We start from the raw sequence: 22,692 nt of genomic DNA, 5'->3' as shown, positions 1-22,692 counted from the left end.
AGATCTTATACCAAACAATTACTAGACCATTAACTGAGCTATCAAAGGATCAAATGGTTTCCTCAAAGACTGTATTATGTCTGCTTTCAGAAAATTCGTCAGCGTACTGCTTTTAAAGCATCTTTCCAGAACAATTCTATTGAAATGAATGCTCCTAAAAGCCCCTGCTACAGCTGGACAGGATTGAAATGCAGAAGTATAGACAAGAGTCCCATGAATATGTATATATATTCTTGTTTTTCAAGTTCTTTCATCAAAGAATCCTGAAAAAGACATGGTTTCCATAAATATATTTAGAAGCACAACTGTTTTTAACACTGATAATAATAAGAAATGTTTCTTGAGCAGCAAATCAGCATATTGGAATGATTTCTGAAGAATCATGTGACACTAACGACTGAAGTAAAAAAAAATCAGCTTTGCCACCACAAGAATAAATTATATTTTAAAATATATTAAAATAGAAAAGTCATTTTTAATTTGTATTATTATTTCATAATATTTCTGTTATTACTGTATTATTAACCAAATAAATGCAGCTTTGGTGAGCAAAAGAGACTTCTTTCAAAAACTTAAAAAAACAATTCCTACAAACCCCAAATTTTTGAACAGTACTGTATATTTTATAGTTTTCTAATGGTGTTGATTTTTTCCTTTTTCTAACTGCTTTGCAATGTTGTTTTTTTTTTTTTTTTTTCTTCCAGGGAATCTTTCATTTCCAGCTAGGACGAGGGGAGCCTATGCTTCATACACGACTGCGACCTCACTGCAAAGACTTTCTAGAAAAGATCGCCAAACTCTATGAGCTGCACGTCTTCACCTTTGGCAGCCGGTTATACGCTCACACCATTGCAGGTACAATGATGTGATAAGACACTGTACAGCTCAGCACAAACAAACCCCTAACCATAAGTATGAAACTTAAATGTGTAACTTGTCCTGCTCCATTTTTGCTACAAACATGATACTTCAAATAATGTGACTTGTAGAGAAGAGGTGCGATATTTTGATTTTCACCTGGTGGATGGTAAACATGCAAAACAATCCCATAACTCATAGTGTTTGTGTAAGAGATTGTATTGCCCTTTCACTATGACACCAGGTGGCAGCATTTGTTCATATTCTCAGTTTTTTTAGTTTGAGGATAAGTACATTGTTTGCTGTATTTGGATATTTAGTGCAACGAATTGACAGTAAACACAAAAAAATGTCATCTGTAAGACTGTCCTAGCATTCAATGTCTCGTTAACTGCTTTGGATAAAAGCATCTGCTAAATGACTTATAAACAATATCAGTTTAGTGATGTTTCACTTTTATTGCCATCTATAATATGACCTGTACTCTATAATGGCAATCGTTATGTGTGACACATTAACTCACAGTTTTCCAGACAAGGCTTAAGCCAAGTCCCAGACTAAAATACATGTTTGAGCTGTTTAAACTGAAAGCAATTTGTACTGATATCTTAAAATATGTCCGTGCAATTGTTCTGACTCAATATGCACACCAGTAATGTTTTTTTTTTTTCTAAGGCATGTTTATAAAAGCTACTTAAATGTCCTAATTGAACTAAGGCCTAATCTAAGCCCTGTCTGTGAAGCCAGGCCTAATTCTTTTATTTAGTTCAGAGATTTTATTATAGGATGTGTAGTTGGTATGCTTGGAGAGTGTACAGTCCGGTTTTAGTTCAGGTAGGATTTTGCAGGATATCTTTAGCACAGTGGGTCCCCCAGGTTTCTTTGTTTCAGTTGTGTGTACCATCATTTAATTTTGAATGAGACCTGAAGAGGTCTCATTTTTTAACAAGTTTTTGGCATCTTGGCATCAGTACTTCCCACAAACCCCAAGTCTGTAGTGTGGTTGTGGACACAACAGTAGTAGATAAGACACAATAAAGGAAGTGGCTCAACTTTTCTGAATTAAATTCTTTATTTATGTACGTACTGTGAACACAGGAGATTGAAAGCTTGTCAGTGCTGCACTTTTGAAAACATAAAAGCATTGATTCATTTTATTTTTCCTGTTTTTCCTTTTATTACAGCTGTAAATAGTTTTAAGGCGGACTGAGCGAAAGCACCGAGTTTATAGCTCTGCTTCCAGCTGTAATTTATATTTTATCTTTAAAAGAAATGACTGTTTTCTTCTCTCACTCATACATACCACTTTTTCTCTCTTTTAAAAAGGTTTTTTAGACCCTGAAAAGAAACTCTTCTCTCATCGGATCATGTCTAGAGATGAATGCATCGACCCCTTTTCTAAAACAGGCAACCTCAGGTGAGACATGTTTCACTCATGTCAGTCTTATACTTCTGGAGTAGTTTAGCTTCCATTGTCTTTATTGATATAAAGCATCACATTTAACTCATTTACACTACCGTTCAAAAGTTTGTTTCTGAAAAAAACTTTTATTCAGCAAGGATGCATTAAATTGATCAACAATGACAGTAAAGGCATTTATAATGTTACAAAAGATTTCTATTTCAAATAAATGCTGTTCTTTTGAACTTCCTATTCATTAAATAATCATGAAAATATCGGTTTTCATAAAAAAATATTAAGCAGCACAACTGTTTTCAACATAATAAGAAATGTTAAAGGATTTCTAAAGGATGATGTGACTGAAGACTGGAGTAATGATGCTGACAATTCTGGTTTGTCATCACAGGAAAAAATTACATTTTAAAATGTATTAAAACAGTTATTTTAAATTTGAATACTATTTCACAGTATTACTGTTTTTACTGTATTTTTGATCAAATAAATGCAGGCTTTTTGAGCATTAAAGACATTAAAAACATTTACATTACATTTAATTACTATAGTAATAACTATAGATTATGCATAATTACATGCAACTAACCCTAAACCAAACCCTAACCCTATAGTAAGTGCATGTAGTTAATTAATATTACTCAGTACTTAAATGTATAATTGTAACAAGGACACCTTAAATAAATATCTTACAGAGCCCAAACTTTTGAATGGTTGTGTAACTTTCGTAATGTGATGTTTTCGGGATGGGATGGGACTTGATTTTAGTGTTTGATTTTGGCTGTGATGTTATTAGTGGTGTTTGCTGAAGACAAAGGAAGTTGGGTTATATTATTATAGATCATAAATTTTCTGTTTATTTATTTTTATTTATTCTTCACAGCTGAATTAATTTTTAAAGGTTAAATTATAAAGGCCAAGCATCCAAAGAGGTTTTCTTGTTAAATATAAAGCTTAGTCAGCCTCATGTGAAAATGCTGGCAGTTATTTTCTTGACTCCAGCCGTGTGCACAAAGGTTCTCTGCATGAGTGCATGTGCACAGAAGAGAACAGCTCTGATTCAACTTAAGACTAAACCTAAGACTGCTTTCAAGCACTGATATAAGGTGCACTCTTGCAGACCCCTGCTTTTCACCCACATCTATATCCATTCGGCACTGCGTGATAGACCAAGAATACAGAGAACACTGAATACATTTAGGACTTCAATGTAGTCATTAATGTAACATGATTTTCTTTATATGGAATTTATATTTTTTGAGCCTGTGAAACATTTTGGGTGTCTTTCCCTTCATTTCCTTTAAGCATTTGTCTCTCATGTACATCCTTCATGTTATTTCCTTTGAGGTGATACACTCCGTAAACATTTGAAGCTGAACGTTTAACATTTTAATCATTAAAATGACTTGAAAAGGGTACTTTTAAGCTTGTAATGTAAAAAACTTTGGGGAGCACCTTTTTCTGTCTTACCTATTTCACCTCTCACAAGTTTACATTCCTGTATCTTGTGTTTAAGGTCTGTTAAATGTGTACTCATACTAATATTTATAATATTATGTCATAATATTTAAGCATTAACTATCCTGCATCAATAACAAAAACATCTGAAGGCTTCCAGACACAGTCTGTTTTTTCTTGTTTTATGCGTTAACTACGCTGGAGGAAATCCAGTTCACTTCACTTTCCTTGTGTTAGACTCTTTTAATATGTGTGGGTTTCATATGGAGCTCTTATGCTGACCTTGAAGGAAGAACAGTCTTACAGAGTAGCCAGTGTCATACAAAGACAGTCACGATCAGACTTCAACCGCACACAGATTACTTTCTTTAGGTCGATAAACCGACAGAAGCCAAGTCTCTGCAGCCCAATGCTTCTATTAGTGTGAATGACTTTGTTTGCCATTTCAAAACTCAAGCTGTTGGAAAGATGTTCTTGGGGGCTGTTTAGATGCACCAGACATTTACAAATAAATCTATACTCATTACGGTATATACCCAGTGGCTCCAAATGTGTTTGGATGCTCAAGATACACATCAAAAATGTCTGAGTAACAAAATATCAAGGCATTTGTTTGAAAGGCAGACTGCACAAATACTCGTTTCCAGTGCATTGTGACAGTTTATGACTGTTAATTAGCATTAGTTAATGTGATGCTCTACACCTGTGGTTCCTCTGCTAGGACCCCTGTGTAAACTTGAGAAGAACTGACTTATATATCCACTAGAAATCACCTTGAGACCAGTTAATTATCCAAACCATTTTTTGGACACACTATTTTTGGTATTTTATGTTAATGTTATAAAATGCTCATTGACATTTTGGTCTTGGCAGGCTGGCACTGTCTGTGTGCTGTTCATTTAGTCATAACCGACCACCAGCTGCTAAATATGAGCATATAAAAATGTCAGTATAAAAACTGTGTTCCTTTTGTAGAAATTTGTTCCCCTGCGGAGACTCCATGGTGTGCATCATAGACGATAGAGAGGATGTGTGGAAGTTCGCCCCTAACCTCATCACAGTGAAGAAATACGTCTACTTCCAGGGCACCGGTGACATCAACGCCCCACCGGGCTCACGAGAGGCCCAGATGGCCAGAAAAGGTAATGTTAATTTTCCAAGTGACTCTAATTAACGTTAAAGCTTGGCAAACTCGAAATTAGCCCAAGTGAGCTGCCCTAATGTCTTGCCTCTATAGGCTAAGACAGCATCCTAACCTAAAGTGACTTGTGACAAGAGCATCTCAAAGAGCAACTCTGCATGGCACACAAATAGTTTGATGTTGGTTAGCATTCTATTAAACTAACAGTATGATAGTCTAATTCGCTGCACCCACAGGTATTGGGTAAAATAGTTGATTTTTAATTAGATTAAACTAGAGTTTTTGGGATTGTGTTATCCTACAAGAATATATATATATATATATATATATATATATATATATATATATATATATATATATATATATATATATATATATATATATATATATATATATATATATACACTGCCTTAAAGGATTAGTTCACTTTCAAATTAAAATTTCCTGATAATCTACTCACCCCCATGTCATCCGAGATGTCCATGTCCTTCTTTCTTCAGTTGAAAAGAAATTAAGGTTTTTGATGAAAACATTCCAGGATTATTTACCTCATGATCGCCTCGCAAGTGCTTCCGCCAGACCGCCTTCTGTATTCTTTAAAAAGCTTACGCTGTATTTTCTACACCTTCCCTATTCAATTTACAGAAAAAACGGAACTGGTGCCGCGTTCGTTCCGTAATTTGAATAGGTGTAGTACATACAGCATAAGCTTTTTGAAGAATACGGAAGAATACTGGTGGAAGCACTTGTGAGGTGATCATTTGTGTTTATAAAGCATATACTTTTTTTTTTTTTTTTTTTAGAAAATGGCCGATCGTTTCACTAGATAAGACCCTTATTCCTCGTCTGGTATCGTTTAAAGCCCTTTGAAGCTGCACTGAAACTGTAAAAAAAAAGTCCACTATAAGGAGAATAATCCTGGAATATTTTCATCAAAAACCTTAATTTCTTTTCGACTGAAGAAAGAAAGACATGAACATCTTGGATGACATGGGGGTGAGTAAATTATCAGGAAATGATTTGAATTTGATTTTTAATTTGAAAGTGAACTAATACTTTAAGGGCAGCCACATGTACCTTTGCTTGGCAAATTTTCACGGGCGAAGTCCAGTCAAGTTTATAGGAATTCACACGATCAGGAATTTTATGCAAGCGTGTAGATTTCAGAGAGAAGAGTTTCGCAAATTTGCTGTGTTAACAAACTGAGCACAGCTTGGTTTTAAAGTGACTTTTGTGTTAGCTGTGCTTCAGGACTATAGACCATGGTCCTTCCTCAATCTAGTCATTCATCTAGTCAATAGGAATCCATGTGATCGGGATTTTGCGTGAGGGTGAAAGATTTCCACATGCAGATTTTGCATCGGGTTGAAGTGAATTTGCTGCACACTATTGATAGAAAATTATGCTTTTTTCCCCACTAAATTTTCTCTGAAAATGTACTAACCCACATCTTTAGAGTTTGTTTAAAGTGGAGACAAAATGGTTTTACTAACTGCTGTTTGAAAAAACCGTCATGTCAGGAGTTCACATATGATGCCTTAAAATGCTGTCTAAGTGTGTTGCCACTTGGTATTGGAACATCTATTTCTATTCTATTCAGTCTATCAATGTAATTTTTTTTTTTTTTGAGTACTATTTTCTGGTTCATTTTTATTACAGCTAAATATTGCTCACATTCTAAATTTACTGACAAAGGAGATTAGATTTGCTTTAAAATGTCAAACTTTTCTGGGTGGAAAAGTAGCTCCACTCGCTTTCAGCAGGAAGGGTTTAATAAGAAGTGATGGTGGTGTTTTAATAAAGGCATATGTGTGACCCCTCTGTGTGAGCACTAAAATAATCTTCTTATCAGAGGATGCATTTTACAACAGCTCCAGGGAACGCACAGCCAGTGGAGGTCAATGTGCCAACCAGCAGGGGAACTATAAAACTGATTTACTCCTTCAGAAACTAAAGAAAGTTCACAGGAATATGCAGAGGCTGAAGAAAACTCTACCTCTTTCTGTTAAGAGCAATATGAAGTATGAGTCCTTGAGGGCTGGGTACACTGGAAACAAAATTAAAATAACATAAGAAATGTCTGTTTGCGAACTCAGTTCACTGGGTGAACAGGGGTTCAAGTGGAGCTTCTCTTTTGAAAGCATTTGTTGTTGGCCTCCCATCTGTAAATCATGTGAGGGATGTGCAAAATTACATTTTCCCAAAAATCAGTTAGTTAGTGGTTGTCTGACCAATTAGATGTCTAGTGCAATGGTTCTCAACCTTTTTGACTTCAAGGCCTGAAATCCACAAAAGTTTTTAAAGGATTAGTTTACTTCAGAATTAAAATTTCCTGATAATTTACTCACCCCCATGTCATTCAAGATGTTCATGTCTTTACTACTTTAGTCAAAAAGAAATTATGGTTTTTGAGGAAAACATTCCAGGATTTCTCTCTATATAGAGGACTCCAACAGGGTTCAATGGTTTGAAGGTCCAAATTGCAGTTTCAGTGCAGCTTCAAAGGGCTCTACACGATCCCAGCCGAGGAATAAGGGTCTTATCTAGCGAAACGATCAGTCAAAAAAAAACAAAAAAAAACACTTTACTACTTTTTAACCACAAATGCTCATCTTCTGTGATTACGTAATAACGTTGGAAAGGTCACATGTGACATAGGTGGAAGAAAGACGGATTAGAAAGATTTAAAAAAAATAATAATTTAACTCCGTTTCTAGCCGATTAAAATATTTTAGAATTTGGCATAATTAGATAAATGTTTATTTATTATAAAAAGGCCATAAGGAGGGTTTATTTGAATGCTTGAACTAAATTTACAAATAAAGGACAAGTAAACAGTCAGTAATAAAATAAGTGCAAACGATAGCACAAAAAAATACAATACAATAAGGAGACAATTGAAATAAACACGGCTTTTAAGTTTTTCAGGTGGATCTAAAAGTAGTATTCAGGTAATAAATAGGCTACTACAGAAATTAATGTAATAAAATGTAAAATAACACTGGATAGTCTTCATTGTAAAAATTAAATACAGCTTAATGCTTAAAATTAAAGTTAGAGAAGTTATTCAGTCAAAGAGCAGTGATTCTCTCTTTGCCTTTTGTTCTTTGATTAACATGAGACACAGCAGCGGGTTTATAAGGCTTATGAGCTTATGCATTCACCCAATATACTGCTATAAAACGTGTTTTCTTTCTCAACTATTTACGTTCCAAAACTGACTATATTTATCTGAATACACACCTAGATGGGCATTTTGAATCCTGGTTCTTCAGAAAGAAAACCGTTGTAAGGGGGTGATTTTAATAGCTTTATTTATTTTTTATTTTATTTTTTATTTTTTTGCTTATTTTAATGCTTATAACTTTAAGTCATCTTGTGGCCCCTTGTAAGTTTGCTGGGCCCCAGACCCATGCTTGAGAACCATTGCACAAGTAGGTCTGAAGCCCTACTGTAATTTTGCTGGTTTAAAATCACTGCTCAATATATGCAATGTTTTTTTATATAAAAAAAGTATGCATTAACTCATATGAAATCATTAGGTTACCTACGGAATCCTAATTCTCTGATAACATGAGTGAGGTATCTCACTATGGAAACCGCCTCTGGCGTGACAGATTCTGGAAGCACCAATAACAGTACATCTGTCAGTTGACAAACCAATAATGATGTGGGATTCCCGCCTCCCTAATAAATACCGCCGGTGGTCCCTACTTCCTTTTCAGCATATCTCTTCTCTGTGAAACTGCAAAAAGTGAAGTGCGGTAAGATACCTCACTCATGTTATCAGAGAACCGGTGTTACGTAAGTAACCTAATGCTCAAACATTCACTTGGTATCTCACTATGGAATATAGACAACTCCCGTATTGCAGATTGCTGTACAAAGCAGGCATGTCATCCAACTCAGTGATGTATGTAATATAAACACAAGCCTGCAACTATTCCTAATGTAAACTTGCTGCCGCACAAATGTCCTGAACTGGAATGCCCTTAAACAGTGCCAATTAGGTAGCCTTACCTCTTATAGAATGAGCTCTCAGCCGGAGGACTGAGACCCATGCTATTATAACCTAATATAATAGCTTCCTAAAATGGAGATAATTCAACTAAAAGCTAGTTGAAATATCTTTGTTAGCCACAACTTCCCTGGCCAGTTCGGGGTGATCAGGATTACTGAGTGACCATTACTCTCTTACCCTTCTTAGAGTTGGCATGATCAGACTCATGCTGGTTAAGGAGCTCTAGCAGTGGACTTGGGAGGGAGGCAGATTTGGGAAGCCTCGCCCTCCCGTTTCCTCAAATCACACCTGTATTTCATAGTAGTGACCGATGCCCTGAAAAGGGCTTTGGGTTCAAATGGAGCGTCCAAGAAGTCCACATTTTCTCTACCTGACAGCCCTGACAATCCCAGCCACAGAGCGTACTCACCCACTGCTAGGCCCATGCTGTGACCACAGCTCTGGACCCGTGCCCCTGGAAGTTCTCAGGTTGAGATTTACAATAACAGATTTCTTTCCGGACAGCTGGGTTTGGTGTCTCAGCATCCATTTGCCTCCACATCTCCTCCAGAAGCTCTGAATGATAAGCAGTAAGGAGAGAGGTGACATTAAGAGCCCTCACTGCCAGGGCCGAAGAACGAAAGATCTTCTGAAACACAGAGGCTTCTAAGCGCTCAGTTTTCCCTGGCAGTGAGGCAGAGGAAAAGGCTGCCTTGCAGTAAGGGTTGAGATGTGCAACTGACAGGTCAACAGGAGGGGGATTTGCAGTCCCTAATTCCTTAACTTTATTAATATCCATCCTGGAAAACCCTTTTACAGGAATCTTGTGTGAAAAGGGCTTATCCCAGAAATGTTTCACACAGGGAACAATGGAATGAGCTGTTTAATGGCTGGGGCACGTGACGGCAATGTCTTGCCATCATAGAGGTCTCTCTCCGCTCCCTGGCCCACCTGCTGTGACATTCAGTCAATGGAGAGTTTTTCTGTTGCCCTCCGGCACACTACTAGTAGGTCGAGCTACACCTGAGCTGGGGAGGGCGACCCTTCACTTAGAGTTGTGCCTGGCCGGGAGGGATTCGGTGGGAGGATCGTGTCATTTTCATCCTCCTCACCTTCCTCCTCCAACAGATGAGTGATTAGATTCTTCATCTTCATCATCCTCCTTTCTTTCATCTGTTAAAGGTCCCGTTCTTCGTGATCCCATGTTTCAAACTTTAGTTAGTGTGTAATGTTGTTGTTAGAGTATAAATAAAATCTGTAAAATTTTAAAGCTCAAAGTTCAATGCCAAGCGAGATATTTTATTTAACAGAAGTCGCCTACATCGAACGGCCAGTTTGGACTACATCCCTCTACTTCCTTCTTTAATGACGTCACTAAAACAGTTTTTTGACTAACCTCCGCCCACAGGAATACACAAGAGTTGCGTTTGTAGAGTGTGTTTGTCGCCATGTCGTCGAAACGCTGTTATTTTCATCCCGCAGTCCAATCACCGGGTCTGATTCCGGCTCAAATTGATAGGGTAAAATTAAAGACATGTTTACAATAACACTGAGCGCGTGCATCTCCACGTTATGGTAAGAGGCGTGACCTTTCCGGGCAAGAAGCGCTAAACTGCTGTCGAATCACAACACAGGAACCGCTGGCACAATCAGAACTCGTTACGTATTTCTGAAGGAGGGACTTCATAGAACAAGGAAGTCATCAGCCCGTTTTTATGACAGTGGAAACAGCGGTATACAGATAAGTAAATTATGTGAAAAATACTGTGTTTTTTTTTTAAACGCGAAACATGAACACATGTTATATTGCACACTATAAACACAATCAAAGCTTCAAAAAACCACGAAAAACGGGACCTTTAAGGATCTAAAGAGGGTAGGCAGTTTAGGGGAGACTTCATCCATAAATTCACCCCAGCTGCATGATGCAAGGACCTGCAGTCTCCTTTGTGGGTGGCGGAGAAAGGCAGGGGTCTCCTTTATTAGCAGCTGCAACCCACACTCCTCTCTAGCACCCTTGATTTGAAGAGAAAAAAGTGAGGTCAGCACTTGGGGTTTGTGAGTGCTGCCTGAGAATGTCTCACCCCCAGGCATGCACAAAGGATGCAGATCCTTACAGGAGATCATTGCGAAGTTTCTGCTTTCGCTCTGCCGCTTTCAGAACTAGCGGTCGCTATAATAGAGATAATGCCTAAGCTCACCACATCATGCCATTTAGGAAGAAGAACTAACGTGTTACAGCAAATTCTCTTAATTCTTTTAGTATACGCAAGCAAATAATTAATAGTGACATTGAATAGACCCGCTAGCAAAACAGCTGCATTCGGTGATGTACCTTGATGGCTTGTCTTAGAAAAGTTAAACAACTATTTCCAAAAACAGGTCCTGCTGAAGGATAGCTTCTGATTTGATCTTCACGCGGAAGAGATCAAGAATGAAAAAGGTACCAGCGACAGCTGTATATATTAGAGAGGCGGGACTCCTGGATCACTGTCGTTATTGGTGCTTCCAGGATCTGTTATGCCAGCGGCATTTTCCATAGTGAGATACTGAGCGAATAGAATTGTCAAAAGTACCGTCTTCGTTACCTAGTCGGAACTGAAATTTTAAGCCAATCACAGACATATCCAATGAGTGCATCAACACTATGGCCAATCAGAGGTGTTTATGAATCTGCTCAACAGCACATAAAGCATCACATTTTTAAAATTTCAGTACCGATTGATACCGAAGTCTGTACTTTTGACAACTCTATGAGTGAAAGAGAACTATTTGTTATATTCATAGTAACCAAGCATTACTTCTGTTACCATGTTGTAGGTAGCCAGGCTGGGCGACCTGCAGAGAACTTGGAATCATCAGGACAGGAAGAACAGAGAAACGGCCTCAGGAAATCCAGCAAGGACAGAAAAACCGGGCATGAGGATTCGTCCTCTGCCACCACCACTCAGGGAGCTTTAGCCAATGAGAGGACTCAGCCCACAGGGGAGAGTGAGAGCAGAGATTTAAGTGACAAGAGTAATGCAAAAATGGAGGGCGAGGGCAGCTCAGGTGTCACATGTACCTCAGGTGAGACTGACATCCCAAATGCTGCTCCTGATGCCACTGCCAATGATCTGGATTTTGACCTTTCGAGCGACAGCGAAAGTGAGGGTAAAATGGGATTATCTGACAGTGATGGCGAAGGACAGCCAGTGGATGCTGGGAAACCCAAACAAACAAAAACAGAGGAGTGTAAAAGCAAAGAGGTTGATGGGGATGGGGACATACAGAGGACAGAGGGTGATGATGTCCCAGAAACAAATCCTGAAGGTCTCTCTGATTTAGGCAACGGCTGTTCCGACAAGAAAGAAGTTGAAACAGAGTCTCAAAACAGCGAGCAGTCAGGTGTCACTATGGGTGAGGAGTCATTAGATCATAGTATGGAGGATGAGGATGATGAAGAAGAGGAAGACATTGACCAGGACGACCACCTCATTTACTTGGAGGAAGTTTTGGTTCGCATCCACAGTGAGTATTACTCACGCTATGAGGCCTTCCTTAGGAAAGACCGTTCAGAGAGTCCGGACATTCGAAAAATTGTTCCAGAACTGAAGGGCCGCACGCTGGAGGGCACTACAATTGTTTTCAGTGGCCTGTATCCCACCAACTACCCAATGGAGCGCACAAGAGAGTGGTATCATGCCAAGGCGCTGGGTGCCAAGCTTTGCAAGACCCTGGTGCTCAATGCCAAAGACCCTAACCGCACCACCCACCTTATTGCTGCACGTGCAGGTGAGTCACGCATTCTTAAAACACAAGTAAAGAAGGGACATTTTCAAAAGTGACTAGTCAGTAGTGATGGGTAGTAACTGATTATACGTAATCTGGATTACATAATCAGATTCCAAAAATTAAGTACTCGTATTTAGATTACATTACATTTTAAAATACTTTAAAATAATCAAACTACAGTTACGTTTTTATTGATTACATGATTACATGTTATTCTTACAATGGCAGTAAATTATTCATCAATTATTGACTGTCCATACTACTTTTTTTTTTTTTTTCCCTCCCCAATTTTCCTTTCTAAACAAACCTACTGCTCATATATGTTTAGAAGGTCTTCAAGGTATGTGGAATTGCACACAGACCAGCCACTAGTCGTGCCTATCACTGAAAACTGAGACCCACACAGCATATGAAGTGTTTTCTCAACGTTGCAATGTTGCATTTCTAATCAGCGCCTAACGAACACATAAATTATCATTTGAATTATTACTCAGTGAGTCATTTAAGGCTTTTGTCTTTCAAACACATTAAAATGTACAAATTTACGTCATTTCATATTTACATGCAATGCAGGGATTTACCAACTTTTTTGTCTGCTGAACTTCTTTGACCTAATATATTTACTTAAAGTACCCCCTGCGATTAATTTGATTTAATACATTTAATAAGTTAGGACAATAACAAAATTAAGTCAATAATAAATTATTTATTTATTTATTTTATTTATTTTAAGTTGTTAAGGTCACGTTTTTCTGATGTCTGTTAAAGGTGCCGTAGAACGTGTTTTCAAAAGATGTAATATAAGTCTAAGGTGTCACCTGAATGTGTCTGTGAAGTTTCAGCTCAAAATACCCCATATATTTTTTTTTTATTCATTTTTTTAACTGCCTATTTTGGGGCATCATTAAATATGCGCCGATTCAGGCTGCAGCCCCTTTAAATTCTCGTGCTCCCCACCTCCGGAGCTCGCGCTTGCCTTAAACAGCATAAACAAAGTTCACACAGCTAATATAACCCTCAAAATGGATCTTTACAAAGTGTTTGTCATGCAGCATGTCTAATCGCGTAAGTATGGTATTTATTTGGATGTTTACATTTGATTCTGAATGAGTTTGATAGTGTTCCGTGGCTAAAGCTAACATTACACACTGTTGGAGAGATTTATAAAGAATGAAGTTGTTTATGAATTATACAGACTGCAAGTGTTTAAAAAATGAAAATAACTGCAGTCTTGTCTCCGCAAATACAGTAAGAAACGATGGTAACTTTAACCACATTTACCAGTACATTAGCAACATGCTAATGAAACATTTAGAAAGGTAATTTACAAATATCACTAAAAATATCATGATATCATGGATCATGTCAGTTATTATTGCTCCATCTGCCATTTTTCGCTATTGTCCTTGCTTGCTTACCTAGTCTGATTCAGCTGTGCACATCCAGATGTCCTGCCCTTGTGTAATGCCTTGAACATGAGCTGGTTTATGCAAATATTGGGGGCGTACGTATTAATGATCCCGACTGTTACGTAACAGTCGGTGTTATGTTGAGATTCGCCTGTTCTTCAGAGGTCTTTTAAACAAATGAGATTTATATAAGAAGGAGGAAACAATGGTGTTTGAGACTCGCTGTATGTCATTTCCATGTACTGAACTCTTGTTAATTAACTATGCCAAGGTAAATTCAATTTTTAATTCTAGGGCACCTTTAATAGTCGCATAACATGCAGGTAAACAAAATATTTGTTTTATTTTGATAGTTTTTTTATTTTTATGATTTAAAGCTGCAGATCTCCAATTTCAGTCATATGCGGAACAGTTATCTGTACATGCGTTGTGCCTCGGCACAGTTCCTCAGCGCGGATTATCAGCCATAAATTCTGATACTGTAATTTTACAGATTGTACTATAAAATTATTATTAGTAGTAGTATATTATAGTCATTATGTACATATTATATATGATATATAATCATAAGTTTTTTGGCTAACTTGTGCAGCCTTTCAAACAAACAGGATTTTTTTTTTTCCCAGTAAAATTAGACCCCCCCAAAAAAAAAAAATCATGTAGCCCTAATGTCCTGTATAATTAAGCTGTTCGTTACACACCAATCAGATATGTTTTACTGATAAATGGACATTTAATTGCAGTTTTTCAAAACTGTGTTCAAAAAACATGAACCAAATGATCAGTCCATAAAAAAAAAGAAAAAGAAAAAAGTTTCTTGACAGGTTTGTCTGCTTACTCATATCTGTGGTTTAAGCTGTTATATTTAAACACTACTAAGCAGTGCTCTGTATAAGGTTGTGATTTATTTTGATCTTTTTTGTTAATGTGTTGAGCAGATCTCATCAGAATATATATATATATATATATATATATATATATATATATATATATATATATATATATATATAGTAATTTGAGTAATTTTTTAAGAGCCATATATGACTCGCCTGATTGGTGCATTGTGCCATTAGCAGCAAAGATGAACTTTGTCTCAACTCTCTGCTAATCAGAGAGGTCAACACAAATGATGTCCATAGTGAAATTATGTTTCTCTCTAATTGCTCATTATCTGTAAGAGAGAGAAAAAAAAGCTCAGTTCTCACCTTAATCTGATGTCTGAATCTTTGTAGCAGGATAGGATTTGCTGTTCGTGTACAGTCCTTTATCAGTCTAGGTGTACCACATCACCATTAGAGAGGTTGTTGTTAATATGATGCCCTCTTTTGTCCAGTCATGACTGACTGCTGACACTCCAGACACCTTTTCTTTTCCAGACAAAACATTTCTAACAGTAGCACAATGACTTTCTTTTTATGCATGCCACAATTTAAATTTTGTGTGTCGCATACAGATCGCTATTCAAACACCAATGCGATCTCATATGACATTGATTTTCAAGAAAGCAAGTGAGCCACACAGTTACAAATACACAATTTATCACAGAAAGTACTGAGATAAAAGTTTATAGTTTGGATATAAACACAGAAGTCTACGTTAGCAATCAAAACGGAGCAAATCAGCAAACATTGATTCATCCAGTAATGAAACGAGGGAAGTAGTTATGAGTGAGTCATTGAATCATTCATTCAAAACCATTTTTTTTAATAAATTCAATTAAAAATTTTTAAATAGACTGCAGCAACTAATATTTTGTCTGTTCAGAATTTTATCCAGAATCATGCAGCTCTAACACAAATTAAAATAACGCATACACATTCCTCTCCCTTGCTGCTGTAGCAATTTCTTAAAATGTTGTCTTAAAATGTATTTATCCCTATGTGACATCTGTTTTTATATTGTTTGTCAGCACATTACATATTATGTATCTGCATCCACTAATCTTCCATACTGACAATTCATAATCTTTCATAATTATTTTGAGCAATAGGATTATATAAAATATATATATAGTGGCCTAAAATTACAAAATATTCATCAATCAGTGCTTTTGTACTTTCACTCAAGTAAAATTGAAAAGGAGTTCTAAATACTTTTACTTTATTATACGCATCTGTACTTTTACTCAAGTACTTGATTTGTGTACTTCATCCACCACTGGTAGTAACAGGAAGGGAATTAGCAGAAGGTCAACATCAAGTCTGACACACAGTCTTGGAGCTTCATGAACTTTATTTGTTCAAACTCAAATGAGTCTATTGTTCCTCTTTGTTCATCTTGACACTATCCACCCCCAAAAAAGCCCACACACACTCTGAGACACACACTTGGACGATCAAGTGCAAATGTAATTACTGTCGAGTGCTGTCTAATTGGCCACCATTAAGCATTAAGCAAACATTGCCACACTCCAATGTCACCACACTGTCGTATTAACTGTTATCCCCCCCACCCCACCCCCGTTCGTCCGTCAGCACCCTCAGCTCTGCCAAACACCGCAACCACAAGACAGTTGAACGGCTAATGAAGAGTGGAAGGAAATCCACAAAGCCAGACGGGAGAAAAAAGAAGCGAAGAGCTGCCAAACTTTCTCTTCCTGTGCTGTATATTTTTTGACAGCTTTTCACAGATCTCAGCCTTTGATGCCAAATTATTTGTCTGGTGGCTGGATTGTGTAATTGCGTGGATGTCCTTCCCGCTTTCTGATCCCTCGCTTATACAGAAACAACTTCACACATGATTAATTCAGACGAGAGCAGCGAAACAGGACGTTCCGTAATGAAAGTCGGGAGGTGGCTGAGAGCAGATTTAATTCATGTCCTTTTTGGACCAACATGATTAGTGTTGTTTGATAAGACAAGCATAACTTTTGTTCATGGCAATACACTTAATTTTGACTACACTGGAAGAAAAATATGTACAGTACAGTTCAAAAGTTTGGAACCACTAAGATTTTTAATGTTTTTAAAAGAAGTTTCGTCTGCTCACCAAGGCTACATTTATTTAATTAAAAATACAGTAAAAACAGTAATATTGTGAAATATTATTACAATTTAAAATAACTGTTTTCTATTTGAATATATTTCACAAAGTAATTTATTCCTGTGATGGCAAAGCTGAATTTTCACATGTCTTCAGTGTCACATGATCCTTCAGAAATCATTCTAAAATTCTGATCTGCTGCTCAAGAAACATTTAATGTGTACAATTGTACAAAATATTTGTGTACAATATTTTTTTTCAGGATTATTTGATGAATAGAAAGTTCAAAAGAACAGTGTTTATCTGAAATCTAATCTTTTGTAACATTATAAATGTCTTTACTGCCACTTTTTATTGATTTAATGCATCCTTGCTGAATAAAAGTATTCATTTCTTTAATTTCTTGTCAAAAAAATAAAAATAAAAATTCTTACTGACCCCAAACTTTTGAACGGTAGTGTATAATGCTACAGAAGCTTTGTATTTCAGATAAATGCTGTTCTTTTGAACTTTCTATTCATCAAGGAATCCTGAAAAAAAAAAAAGTACACAACTGTTTTCAACATTGAAAATAATCATAAATGTTTATTGAGCAGCAAATCAGCATATTAGAATGATTTCTGAAGGATCATGTGACACTGAAGACTGGAGTAACGATGCTGAAAATTCAGCTTTGCATCACAGGAATAAATTACTTTGTCAAATATATTTAAATAGTACACAGTTATTTTAAATTGTAATAATATTTCACAATATTACTGTTTTTTACTGTATTTTTAATTAAATAAATGTAGCCTTGGTGAGCAGACGAAACTTCTTTTAAAAACATTAAAAATCTTAGTGGTTCCAAACGTTTGAACTGTACTGTATGCGTAGATACAGACCGCAGGCAGAGGTAGAATTGTGTAACAGTGCTCTTTACTTATCACATGTGCAAAACACACTGATTGCACTTTCTATTTGATGCATTAAATTACATCAAAATGCAAGGGTATTGAAAACAATCAAATCAATGCAATTCTTCTGTAATTTAATACTTTATAAACCCAATCACTTCATCAAGATGTTTTTGCTGCTGGCTTTCGATAATTAAATTCCATCATAAAAGCTATTGTAGAAAGTTTTAATGCTGTTGAGTTTTCAAATTTCAAATCTTAATTCTCTGAATGTTTTTTTTTTATTGCAGATATCTTATAAACTTTCATTAAATTATACGCTACAGTTCAAAAGTGTGGGGTCTTTAAGATTTTAATGTATTAGAAAGAAATCTCTTTTGTTCACCAATGCTGCATTTATTTGATAAAATACAGTAAAAATATTAATATTTTGAAATCTTAGTACAATTTAAAATAAGTTTTCTATTTAAATGTAATATAAAATACAATTTATTCTTCTGATTTTCAGCAGCCATTACTCCAGTCTCCATTGTCACATGATCCTTCAGAAATTATGTTGATTTGGTACTAAAGAAACATTTCTAATTATTATCAATTTTAAAAACAATTGTTCAGCTTTTTTATGATTCTTTGATGAATAAAAAGTTAAAACATAGCATTTATTTGACAGTAAATGTCTTTACTGTCACTTTTGGTCGTTTTATTGAGTCCTTGCAGAATAAAAGTGTTTTTTTTATTTTTTTTTACTTTTGATTTGTTGGGTATGCTTTTATAAAATGGCAGCAATATAAGACAATAGTTTGATGTATTAATAAACTATTCTTCCATTAAATAAATACATGTTTCCTATGCAGTTTGGAAAAGTATGGAATTTGATTGAATGACAGATCATTAATTAATTGATAGTCACAAAACTGTCTTTACCATAAGCGCATCTCTTTTGAACTTCACTAAACAAATGTGCATGTGCTACTCAAACCAGCAACAGATAAAGGAGCGAGCAATCATTTAATTCAGACTGTACTTTGGTGGTCGTGCAACATCAAACCACAATTACAGCATCAAACCAATGTGTCAGAGGTGAATATATGCAGGTTATGAAGCATTTTACATTCCCCTCATAATGTAAGCGTGTGTTATCACTTTATGAAAACCAGTGGAGAAAAAAACTCAAGAAAACATTTACAGATGATTGTAATATACCAAATATAATGCTGCATGAATCAGTTGTTTAAATATGGTCTGTAAAATCAATCTACTGCGAGGTTTGGAAATTTGAGTATGGAATTTTGAAATGGAAAATGTGTAGGAATCCTGAATACAGTTCATTAGCCTGACTGCAAGATGTTTGTGGTTGGCATTTGCCAAGTATCATGATTTAGAGTCTGAACTGAACTAAATTAAACAAAACAAACAAACAAAAACGTACTAGTCGCTATCTAGAGAAGCATGTTGCTCACTCCATTTCTGTCTACTGTTTTATGTACAGATCAATTTGAGAATCACATCTGTTCTCAGTTCCAAAGTTTTAGTTTATAAACTCGACAGATTTTTGCTGTATTTTCGATAGCCAGTAGCAGCAAGTGGATGTATAAAAAGATGTGTCTTGGCGTTTTGCATTTGGTGGTAAACTTTTTTTTTATTTTCTTTCCTCAACATGTTCAATTCCGATGGCAATTTTCTTTTCCTCTGGCACTGTACATTCCTCTCTGCTGCTGATAGTCGAGCGAGAGACACTGGAAAGAAACTTAGTGTTGTTTATCTCAAATGTTGTTATATATGTATATATATATGTGTCTCTGTCAGGTACAGAGAAAGTTCGTCAAGCTCAGGGCTTTAAACATCTTTATGTGGTGAATCCTGATTGGTTGTGGGGCTGCTTGGAGCGCTGGGAGCGAGTAGAGGAGCAACTCTTTCCTCTCAAAGATGAATATAACAAATCACACAGGTATTTATCTCTTGCAGTCTCTCCATTCGCCTCTGTCTTTCTTGCTTTTCTTTTATCATTTATGTTCACTTGTGCCTTTCAGTATTAAGACTGTAACAACATTCTGTTTTATCAGTGTTTTCTGTTGTGACTGCTGAACATTTCATTGTGTTTTTCACTGTAACACTCATGAATAGAAAATCAAACACTGAACTTCTCACAGTTGCCAAGAAATCTTTCAGCTTGCAGTATTAAAGAATTGTTAAATTAATGAGTTACCAAAAAATTGCCCTCATTTTGTTCTAAATCCACATGGCACACAAAATTGTGACGCTTAACAGAACGGCAATGGTTCACACAGTCATCGTAAGGCTTCAAAAGACTTGAAATATAGCACACAACTGAATTATTGATATTAAATATTCTTGTTACCTTTAAGGGCCATGTACATCAAAGATGATAACTATAAAGTTTTAATAATTATTCTAATTCTGTGAGAATAAAAAAGTCCACACCACAACTATAATGATAATGAAACACAGAGGAACAATGTAATTGGAATCACTTTCAGACCAATTTTGTCTAGCATTTAAACATCCAAATTACAAAAAAGGTAGCTGGCCGCACACTGAGTCCAATGAAGAGGTCTAGAAAAACAATTTATTTTGCACCATGCAATTTATGAAATAAATTATGTTTTTCTAGAACTCTTCAGTCTTCATTGTGTGGCCAGCTACCTTTTTTGTTTGTTCAATTATTTCTTTGGCTCCACGCACCTGAAAGAGAAGGAACTTTTTGATAATTTAGAACGCAACAATTTCCTCTGAACATCCAAATTACATAAATGCAGCTCCCGCTTATGATAAACAGAATATTATTATCCTTTGGTGTGGACACTAATATAGTTGTTTTTATAATTATTAGAGATGCACCAAAATGAAAATTCTGGACCAAAACAGAAAATTCTGGATGCACTTGGCCAAAAAACAAAACCAAAAATGACTTTTTAAAAATAATTATTTTCTTATTTCAAGTTATTATTTTTTTTGTATAATTGTATTAATATTAGACTTTGTAATTAAATAAAATAATTTTATCGAATCTCAATTTAAAAAATACAAGCCAATAGAATAAAATAACCACGCTTTTATCTATTTATTATTTAAGTTTCGCACCAAAAATGGACAGTAAATATATTAAAATAACAATAAATATCAATATATTATTCTTTATTCGGTTCTATGCAACAGAATCAGATTTAACAGATTTATTTTATTTTATTTTTTGACCAATTATCAAAATAAAGTATAGGCTAGTCCTAGAAAACTTATTATCAGAGCATGTGAGAAGAATGTAGCGGGAAGATCAGTGAATGAGAGGGTAGGGTCATTTTACCAGCGTTGCCCAGCACGGCCATAGCCTACCACACCTTGTAACAGCCCAGTGGGCCTATTGCATACAGAAAAAAGTCTACTACAGAGAAATGTTGGCACATTATTTGAGCAGACTTTGCTTTTCCAGTGAGCGTGAGCGGTACATGAGGGGATTGTTTGCTTTGGCCGTGAGCAACTGAGCAGAGAGCGCAAAAACGAAGCAGAACATAGAGCAGAGCAAACTGGGTGCCAGTACAGACTTGCCTGCTTGGCCAGAGTCGCTTAGAAGCTGTGCATCTTCAGAAGCGGAGCAGCTCGCAAAGTTACAAAAAATGCTGTGTGACTTTGAAACCTGAGCGCTGAACACTGAGGGGATGGGGTGGCATATACACTATATTGCCAAAAGTATTGGGACACCCTTCCAAATCATTGAATTCAGGTGTTCCAATCACTTCCATGGCCACTCGTGTATAAAATCAAGCACCTAGGCATGCAGACTGCTTTTACAAACATTTGTGAAAGAATGGGTCACTCTCAAGAGATCAGTGAATTCAAGCGTGGTACCGTGATAGGTTGCTATTAGTCCATTCTTGAAATTTCCTCACTACTAAATATTTCATGGTTAACTGTTAGTGGTAACAAAGTGGAAGCAATTGGGAACAACAGCAACTCAGCCAAGAAGTGGTAGACCACATAAAATCACAGACTGGGGTCAGCACATGCTAATGCTAGAAGTCGCCAACTTTCTGCAGTGTCAAAGTACAGACCTCCAAACTTAGTGTGGCCTTCAGATTAGCTCAAGAACAGTGCGTACAGAGCTTCATGGAATGGGTTTTCATGGCCGAGCATCTGCATCCAAGCCTTACATCACCAAAGGCAATGCAAAGTGTTGGATGCAGTGGTGTAAAGCACGCTGCCACTGGACTCTAAAGCAGTGGAGACGTGTTCTCTGGAGTGACGAATCACGCTTCTCTGTCTGGCAATCCGAAGGACGAGTCTGGGTTTGGCAGTTGCCAGGAGAACAGTAATTGCCTGACTGCATTGTGCCAAGTGTAAAGTTTGGTGGAGGGGGGATTATGGTGTGGGGTTGTTTTTGGCCCCTTAGTTCCAGTAAAAGGAACTCTTAATGCTTCAGCATACCAAGACATTTTGGACAATTTCATGTCCCCAACTTTGTGTGAACAGTTTGGGGATGGCCCCTTCCTGTTCCGACATGACTGCGCACCAGTGCACAAAGCAAGGTCAATAAAGACATGGATGAGCGAGTTTGGTGTGGAGGAAGCTGTTATAGCTGCAAAGGGTGGGCCAACCATATTAAACCCTACGGATTAAGAATGGGATGTCATTAAAGTTCATGTGTATGTAAAGGCAGACATCCCAAAACTTTTGGCAATAATAGTATATTTTCAGCTCATATTTTCATCCTTTTTTCTCTTTCGACCAACAAAACAAAAATTCTG

The 22,692-nt window shown here is 36.5% G+C and overlaps 1 protein-coding gene across 1 annotated transcript in view; it reads left to right on the top strand.

Annotated features, from left to right (window-relative positions):
- ctdp1 (CTD (carboxy-terminal domain, RNA polymerase II, polypeptide A) phosphatase, subunit 1) overlaps positions 1-22,692 on the top strand; it is a 131,767-nt gene that overhangs the window by 5,932 nt on the left and 103,143 nt on the right. The window contains exons 5-9 of the mRNA XM_048201892.1: positions 705-855; positions 2,185-2,275; positions 4,706-4,872; positions 11,692-12,645; positions 19,739-19,880. Of these exons, the coding sequence (XP_048057849.1) occupies positions 705-855; positions 2,185-2,275; positions 4,706-4,872; positions 11,692-12,645; positions 19,739-19,880 (1,505 nt within the window). The remainder of the gene's footprint in view (positions 1-704; positions 856-2,184; positions 2,276-4,705; positions 4,873-11,691; positions 12,646-19,738; positions 19,881-22,692) is intronic.

Source organism: Megalobrama amblycephala, linkage group LG9, assembly GCF_018812025.1.
Source record: "Megalobrama amblycephala isolate DHTTF-2021 linkage group LG9, ASM1881202v1, whole genome shotgun sequence".
In the NCBI taxonomy this organism is placed as follows: Eukaryota; Metazoa; Chordata; class Actinopteri; order Cypriniformes; family Xenocyprididae; genus Megalobrama; species Megalobrama amblycephala.
This window is presented reverse-complemented; position numbering and strand designations above follow the sequence as displayed.